The 9,440-nt window shown below is 37.3% G+C and overlaps 1 protein-coding gene across 2 annotated transcripts in view; it reads left to right on the plus strand.

Annotated features, from left to right (window-relative positions):
• DMD (dystrophin) overlaps window positions 1–9,440 on the plus strand; it is a 2,222,747-nt gene that overhangs the window by 894,713 nt on the left and 1,318,594 nt on the right. For both annotated transcript variants that reach the window (XM_073901937.1, XM_025857655.2), the window contains exons 26-27: window positions 75–245; window positions 5,701–5,883. In XM_073901937.1, the coding sequence (XP_073758038.1) occupies window positions 75–245; window positions 5,701–5,883 (354 nt within the window). The remainder of the gene's footprint in view (window positions 1–74; window positions 246–5,700; window positions 5,884–9,440) is intronic.

Here is a 9,440-nt window from a genome sequence, read left to right on the forward strand (position 1 = left end):
TCAGTAATAATATAATGATAATGTTTTGTGACTTTCAATATTCATGCTTTGCTTGTTTGTTTGTTTTATGGAAGGTCTATGCCAGGAAGGAAGCCTTAAAGGGAGGTTTAGATAAAACTGTAAGTCTTCAGAAAGATCTGTCAGAGATGCATGAATGGATGACGCAAGCTGAAGAAGAATACCTCGAGAGAGATTTCGAATATAAAACCCCTGATGAATTGCAGACAGCAGTTGAAGAGATGAAGGTAAAATAAACCAAATAAAATGAAGCAAAGAAAGAAAAAACAGAGAAAGATGCTAGTTTGCTTGACATTGTGATTCTACACTATCTTTTCTTTCCTTGGTTTGATGGTGGAGGTTGAGTTTTAATGAATTCAGCTTCAAGTTTGGTATACATTATGGGTTCTGAAATTTTTATTTATTTATTTTAAAGCATTGTCAAAATCTAAATATTGACAGTCACCATTAGCAACATTTCCCCATGACATTATATCGTATTAAGTGATTGGAATCGGTTACTCACATTAGCTGTTTCTAGTGATGAAAATTCAAATGGAAAATATGCCAAGTGTTACTGCAATGACAGTTGAAAATGTAGCTAACAGGCTGTGTTCATTTGGTGTTTTAAAAGGAGTTTCTGAGAATTTGGATACTACATACTTTAATTGATGGCCTTTAATGTGAATAAAAAGGACTGGGTTTACACGGACTTCTCAAACAGTGGGATAAAAACTAATAGTGATTTAGGACCAAGGGAACTAGTACGTAGCAGGGACTGGGAGGTGAGGCCTCAAGTAGAGTCTCTGCAGTGGCATTTCAGTATGACCTTGGACAACTGGACAGTCAGTGTAATCTCTGATTTGTCATGTCTACACCATGTCATTTTCTAACTTGAATGTATGAACTGAGAATTGAAACTTACATGTAAGTAAATTGCCTGGCTCAGAGTGGGCATTCAAAGACCCTGTGGTAAGACCAAGAGTATTGAATATATTTCATTCCGTCCCCTTCCAAGTGGATCATGTGGCTTTGGTCACCTATAGAAAGTAAAATTAGAACATATAAGGAAGACTTTATTCAAACAGTAATAGTTTTCAGGGTACTAAAAGCTGCATAATTATTCTAATCTAATAATACCATATATCATTCATTCATTTAAGCAACAAATATTGATTGTATAGTTACTTAAGTGCTACATACCCTTTTAGACAGTGAATACAGTGGTGAGCAAGACATAAGAATGACCTGACTTCTTGGAACTTACATTCCGGTGGGGGGAGGGCAGGCAGTGAATGGAGAAATAAACAAACCCTTTTGAGATCATGGTAGTTTGCCCAACAAGTAAACCACAAATGTGAAATAAAAAATAATTAGGGTTTAGGTGGGAGTTGGGGGTAATAAAATGCATTTTAGAAAGGGTTGACATGTAAGGAATTCGTGAGGCATTATAATCGGAGATAGGAGTCCTAAGAAAAAGTCAGCCTTAAAAAAAAAAAAAAAAACTATTGGAAACACATTCCAGTTGGAGGTGAGCGCTCCTGCAAAGACCCTAAGGCTAACTGGGAAGAGAAAGAGGCCTGCCAGGCTGCACAGAGTGAAACAAGATAAATCACCTGAGATGATTTTGAGGAGGTGGGTAGGTACCTGCTAACAGGAATTTCGTAGGATTGGGGAAGTTCATGAGAAGTGAAATGGGAAAGCCACTGGACAGTTTCAAACAAGAGACTCTAATGATTTTAAATTTGAATGTGGGGAGGTCACTCTTAGGAAAATTATATCACCATAGATGGTGAGAGCTACAAGATACTTTGGAAGCAAATAGACCACACTTCTCTTTGCTGATCCGAAAACTGAAATCCCCAGATAGGTGAATAATTTACTCATAGTCACAGGCTTTATCTATGGTAGAACCAAGAATATTGAATATTTGTCATGCCATCCTATCCCACACCATCCCATCCCAAGCTATTCCAAACTATTTTATCTTTTGTTTTCTTTTCTTTTAGAGTCATGTGCCGTCCCTATTGCCTTTACCCTCACATCCCATTCTCCTGGTGGCTGTTTTCCTCACCTCCTCTAATACTTTGTAGCCACTGCCTCAGATCCCTAAGTAGATAATCAGCAGTGAGCTTGTGTTCAGCTGCTGTACTTCTCCCAGTTCCTGTGTTTGGCTCTGGCCCTCTTCTGGCCCCCTTCCCTCTCTCCTTGAACACTTTGCCTATCTGGCTAACCACCCAGGCAGATCCTTTTCTCTTTTCCAGTGCTAGAGAGCAGACTGTCTCAAATTTTGAAAATTTTCACACAGTTCTTGAAATGAGTAATGCAACCAATTAGCCCACGTTGACTTACTTGTTTAAATAATTGATCTAGCTACAGAATTGCTCTAGGATGGGGGTAATATTGAAAAGAGGAAAAACTCAGGCAGCCTCTGACAACAGCCAGGGGAGTTGGCAAGAAGATCCAATTTCTTGTTTTTTGTTTTTTGTTTTGCCTGCCAGTCAAGGTAATCTCTTTAGGTTTGTTTCACTACCTAGAGGGTAGTAATGGTACTTTGTCCAGGCTTCCACCTGCGCTCATGTTGAGAGCAAATTTATCTTTATTGTCAAAAGAAACTGGCAGACCTACTCAGACATTTCTCCCTAATTTACTCAGAGAAAAAGTAGAGATATCCTTCTGTTTATTTATTTTTATCTCCTGTGTCTTATTTGAAAATGATTGTGCTACTTTCATGACTTCTTTTTCCCCTATAAACAAAACTTTACAGTTAACATAAAAGAGTTTCTGGGAGTGTTTGATAAGCAAAATTATCTGACTTGAAAATTCTTTTGGAGTTCTACAATGAATAAATGGTGAAACTTCATATTAAACTCCTTAAAAATAGCTGAGATTTCAGTTTTAACTATTTTCTTCTTTATTTTGTTTTAAATTTACATTATTGTAACTCTAGTCCTCATACTTGCCAAAATTACATAAATGTATTTACTGTTCTCATTGTGTGACAGACTAGAATGTGATTCTTAAAACTGAATGAGCATCCCAATCACCTAGAGGACTTGTTAAAACACAGACATCTAGGCTCCACCCCAGCATTTCTAATTCACTGAGTCTGGGATGGTACCTGAGAATTTTTGCTTCTAACAAATTTCCCGGTGATGCCAGGAAACAAGTTCCAAAGTGGTTCCAAGAAACCATACTTTGAGAACCACTCGTTTGAGATATTGGCAATGAAAGGTGTCTCAGCATATAATGGTTAGATTCATGGAAATAAAGGGGAGGGGAAGACATCACTTCTAATGAAGATTACATCCAAATTACACCAATCATTTAATTTTCTACCTTTTCTTTCAGTGGAGAAATTTTGTCTGTTTCTCCTCTGAATGTTTCCCAGCTTCTAAGCTTCTTCTTCTTTTTTTTTAAAGAATATATGAAAGCCAAAAAATGGAAGAAAGAAGTGTTCTTTATCCTGCATTTTTTGATGGTTGTATAGCTTGTTTGTAACTTGTATAAAATGTAATTTCATTCATTGGATCCAGTACAGCACGCTTCTTCATTTCACGGAGGATTTGAGATGGGCTTAACAGAAACTGTGAGAAAGAAAGGATGAGTTTCCAGGACGACTTTCTTAAACACTTTGAAACTCAATTTTCTGATGTCAAATATGCATAGAGATGACAAAACACATCTCACAAGGTTTCGTTAAAGATGCAACGAAGTAGCACATACAGCATGTCTGACATAGCACACAGCAGCACAGAGTGATTAATGGTTGTCAAAATTGTTTGTAAGCTAAAATTACTAGTCAAAATATGGTTTGTGTAGAAACAAACCTCATACTCAGTAATGCCAAAAACAGATTTAAGAATTCGGGGCTAAAATTTTTAATCAATTACATCAAAATCCATGAAGGCAATCACTTAATATTCAAAACATCTTGGCATTTGCCATCATATTATATACTTTTGAGGCATCATAAGTCCAAAGGCGTAGGGCAATTTTGTTGAAAAATATAAAGGCATTTTATAGCTGGCCTTGTCCATTTCTTGCCCATCTCCCCTTATGCTCACCATTACACTGCATGTAGGCCCAACTTCCCCCTGCCAGAACCTGCATTTCTTGATGTAAGGACTTTCTGTGGTTCTTGCAACCCATTTTTCCCACCTATGTGTCAAGCTTCACTACTATGAAATTAACATCCCCCCAGTAGCCTTCAACCAATGATGGGAGATGATGTATAAGTACCCCAATTCTTCACCCTTGAGTGTGATAACCCTTAGGCATGTGTTTCCCAGAGCTTCCCAGTAAGATTAGACTAGTAACCAACACTGGTTGCTGAGCTGAGTAAGTGTACCCTTCTAATCTCTCTTCCCTTTCCTGTCTCCATTCCCCATTCCTATACCAGTATTTGCTTTACATGACACATAAACTACTTATGCTTGAAAGCTCATCTCAGAGTTGGCCTTTGGAGTAACTCAAATGAAAGATATATTGTGCATGTGTGCATATGTGTGTGAGAGAGAGAGAGAGACAGAGACAGAGAGATATGCATGTACACATCGAAAATTGAGGATTACACATACCCTGCAGCTAACGGCCTCCAGCAAGATTCATATAGTTGTCCAAATTGGGTTTAGTACTTCTGGCAGTGAGTTCTTTGGGGAACTATGGGTTGTATGAGTTAGAGCATATTAGAAAGAACCTGTTGTAGGATCTGGGTTTGTGTTAGATGATTTGAGGGAGAGTTGAAGAGCTTTGCTTTGGGTTGCATGGTGCCAGTAAGTGGGAATAACTCTGTGATCGGGTATCTTAATAAATCTGTCCTAGAATGAAGGAGGACTAGAGTGATGCTGAAGGTATAATTGATAAAGAAGCAGCACAGATTCATATTAATGGGGACAGGGAAGTGTTAGATATTTTGTGGTTTGGGCAGTTTATGCTTTGTATATATTCTAACAAAATTATGGAATGTAGTGGTATTGTTGAATGATCCACAGTGGTAACAAAGTAGCCTTGTCTGATGTTGATATTCTGTGAAATACTTTATATTCCATGGGAGAAGACCAAAGGCATAGCTGAGGACCAGGTGAGCCTCCCTCCTTTCAGGGGCTGCTCTTCTCCTCTTCCTCTTGTATGTGTTCAGTTACTGAATAGAACTTTCTTTTCTCAAGATATGGTTCTGGATGTAGCATTAAGAAGACTTTTCTATATTAATTATCTTTTGATTTAAATAATGATATTTTTATTGATTTCAATATTACTCATTCATCTGAGTAATTTAGAAATGATTTCAATTCTAGAATATGGGATATTTTTGTTGGTATTGAAATACGTGTTTCTTGCTTGTCTCGTGTGTGTGTGTGTGTGTGTGTGTGTGTGTGTGTGTATGTGTTTATATACGCACACGCACACATATGTATGAAAGAGGGCGAGAGCACACCGCAAATAGATACCCACGTGTTGACTACTTTGCACCGCATTTGGATGAAAGAGCTATTACATTCTGATGATAATTTTTTCCTTCCAACTTCAAATTTTAACTAAACCTAAACTGATGGAAGTTATTGTAGTCACTACCGGATTTATTTTTATTAATCTCTTCACAGGGATCTTGTGGGAGAAGAAAACATATGATACAGAGGAATGCATTTTGGAAGTAAATCCATTGTCTTGCTATCAAGTAAGAGAGCATTCTTTGTTTTTCAGAGAGCTAAAGAAGAGGCCCAGCAGAAAGAAGCCAAAGTGAAACTCCTTACTGAGTCTGTCAATAGTGTCATACCTCAGGCTACCCCTGCAGCACAAGAAGCCTTTAAAAAGGAACTTGACACTCTAACCACCAACTATCAGTGGCTCTGCACCAGGCTCAATGGCAAATGCAAGACCTTGGAAGTCAGTTGCTTTTCTTGAGCTTTATTACTTATGTGTCAGCTTATGATCCTACGTGAAACACAGTGATTAAGAACAGAAACACTGGTGTTAAGACTACTTAGGCTCAGATTCCTCACAAAGGCACTTAGAAGTTTGTGACCTTGGGCCAGTTGATTACATTGTATAAATCTGTTTCCTATCTGTGAAATGGGCAAAAATACCTATTCCATAGGGTGCTGAGAAAATTAAATGAGCTATTCTATTTAAAGTACTTAGCCTAATGCCCAATAAATGTGAGCAATTATAGTTCTAATTCTTCTTATTACCATTATTATTAGGTCACAAAAATCTTATAAATAAGTTTCCTCAATATTATAGAAACTGATCTTTTTTCTTTCATATATTTGAATATGCATAAAATCATAAGTATCTTAGCAGAAAGGTATTTTGTGGAGAAGTATATTTTATTGTAATTGTCTTTAAGAATCGCTCTGCCCTATAGGGTGCTTCACAAGACATGCTGTCTAGCTCTTTTGGGGGGACATTTTGTATTATATTTATGCATCATCTTAAGTCCTGCATTATCTTTTCCACATGCTTTACTCCTTAGATTATCTGAAAATTGTTAATAAAGAATCCATGTGAAAATACTATTTACTAACAGTAAGGATTGTGTTGAGGAACACAAAACTTTACCTAGCACCAAACAGTAAGGACTGTGTTGAGGAGCGCAAAACTTTACCTAGCACCAAAAGCCGACGCTGCCAGAGACTGCCCACTAGCTGGGCTGTAAATTAAGCCCCCTTCCCCCACATGAACTGAGTCATCTTAGTGAATATAGTTGATAAAGAAGTCATATATATTCCAAACCCCTGGAGATGGACTAAAAAGGGACTTTATAACTTCAGTACGAATAGAAGAGGTTAGAAGTGTAATTATAGATGAGAAATAGAGGAAATCGGAGGGGGAGACGAACCATGAGAGATTATGGACTCTGAGAAACAAACTAAGTGTTCTAGAGGGGAGGGGGTGGGGGGATGGGTTAGCCTGGTGATGGGTATTAAGGAGGGCATGTATTGAATGGAGCACTGGGTGTTATATGCAAACAATGAATCATGGAACACTACATCAAAAACTAATGATGTAATGTATGGTGATTAACATAACATAATAAAATAAAATAAAAACTAATGTATGGTGACTAACATAATAAAAAAAAAGACTACACAAGGATTCCAAGAGATTCAATTAGCCACATAGAATTCACAGAAGAGTATCATATATTTTATTATTATTTGTAAATTGTGTGATGTAAAAATTTATGATAAATGTGTGTATATGTACCTAAAAAAAAAAAGAAGTAGAGGGATAGCTCAATAGTCTTGAAAAAATTTATTAATATGAAAATAAAAGATCCCTTTAGAAAATATATCCCAAAATAGATTTCTGATGGATTGGCCTATCTTTTACATGAACAACATGAGTCATAGGAAGCAAAGAACAATAGTGATGTAAAGAAATTAAGAACATAAGAAAATATTTAAGAGTTTCATTTTAAAATATTGTCAGAAAGCAATTTCCTAGGTACAAAAAATCCCTCCCTCATCTAATGTGATAGTGAATTAGTTCTGACTTTCCTGGGACCCATAGTGTCATCTCTTCCCTTCCTTTCCTGTTCTTTATTTTATTTTCTGTAGCTCTCAGCACTAATGCAACAAATTTTGTTCTCTCTTTCTCTCATTTGAGGGTTTCCCTTTAATATTTTCTATATATCTATCTCTTTCTATTGGATTCTGTGTATTTTTCTGAAACTTGTCTTCTAGTTCTCAAATTACCTCTTCAACTGATTTTTGGTGTATAAATATACTCATCTCTATATACACATCTACCCATATACATGTGTGGATATGATTTTGTATTCTTTCAAAGACCTTATTTTCCATTTCTTAAGATTTTACTTATTTAGAAAATTTGTCTCTTCTTTTATGTAATCTTCTGCTTTTGCATAATTGATTCTATTTCTTCCTTTTGTTAAACAACTTAAACCTATGCAGTCTGTTTGGTTGAGAAGTCTCAGTGAGTAATGAGCATGGAAGAGTTTTGGTTTTCCAATAACTGTAACCACCCATGTCAAACCTCATTTTCTGCCTAGTAGTTGGCTTCCTAATCACTACTGCTGTCTGATCCCATGATTTTTCATTCACTTTTGGTTATTAAAATTTAGTCGCATTTAAATTTTGATCTCATAGTTTAATATCTTCCATTAGTTTAGATTAATCTGTGGCTTCAACAGTTCATACAAAGGTGGGAGTGAGAAAAAAATGATTTTAGCGTCCTCTCCTCCCACTCAATTTCTGGATAGTGATTGTATGGTGTTGGTTTAAGGGAGGATAATGAGGGGGAAAATACATTCTTTATATCAATGTCCTTTCTTTGCTGATCACAGTTGCTATACCCTTTTATAACACCCATAGACATCTATGATGATGAGTATGTTATCACCAGATTCTATAGGTTATCACCACTGATCTGGCTTTTTCTTCCTAGACTTGATGTGATCTCTTGGGGATCCATATTCATATAGACTATGAACCCCCAAAAAAGATCTCCTATTCATTCATGGTGCCTTGGGGTATTCAACAAAATTTCAGGCTGACTCTTGCCAGTAACCTTAAACCACATTCTCTTGAAAGTTACATCTTTTTTTTAAATTTTTTATTATGTTAATCACCATATATTACATAATTTGTTTTGGTGCAGTGTTCCATGATTCATTGTTTGTTCATAACACCCAGTGCTCCACGCAGAACGTGCCCTCCTCAATACCCATCACCAGGCTAACCCATCCCCCCACCCTCCTCCCCTCCAGAAACCTCAGTTTGTTTTTCAGAGTCCATCATCTCTCCTGGTTCGTCTCCCCCTCTGACTTACTCCCCTTCATTCTTCCTCTCCTGCTATCTTCTTCTTTTTCTTTTTTCTTAAAATATGTTGCGTTATTTGTTTCAGAAGTACAGATCTGTGATTCAACAGTCTTACACAATTCACAGCGCTCACCGTAGCACATATCTTCCCCAATGTCCATCACCCAGCCACCCCATCCCTCCCACCCCCGACCACTCCAGCAACCCTCAGTTTGTTCCTGAGATTAAGAATTCCTCATATCAGTGAGGTCATATGATACATGTCTTTCTCCGATTGACTTATTTCACTCAGCATAACACACTCCAGTTCCATCCACATCATTGCAAATGGCAAGATCTCATTCCTTTTGATGGCTGCATAATATTCCATTGTGTATATATACCACTTCTTCTTTATCCATTCATCTGTCGATGGACATCTTGGCTCTTTCCACAGTTGGGCTATTGTGGACATTGCTGCTATAAACATTGGGGTGCACGTACCCCTTCGGGTCCCTACATTTGTATCTTTGGGGTAAATACCCAGTAGTGCAATTGCTGGATCGAACGGTAGCTCTAATTTCAACTGTTTGAGGAACCTCCATCCTGTTTTCCAGAGGGGTTGCACCAGCTTGCATTCCCACCAACAGTGTAGGAGGGTTCCCCTTTCCCCGCATC

Source organism: Callorhinus ursinus, unplaced genomic scaffold, assembly GCF_003265705.2.
Source record: "Callorhinus ursinus isolate GAN/ISIS: 27379988/994484 unplaced genomic scaffold, GSC_fseal_2.0 scaffold16, whole genome shotgun sequence".
Lineage (NCBI taxonomy): Eukaryota > Metazoa > Chordata > Mammalia > Carnivora > Otariidae > Callorhinus > Callorhinus ursinus.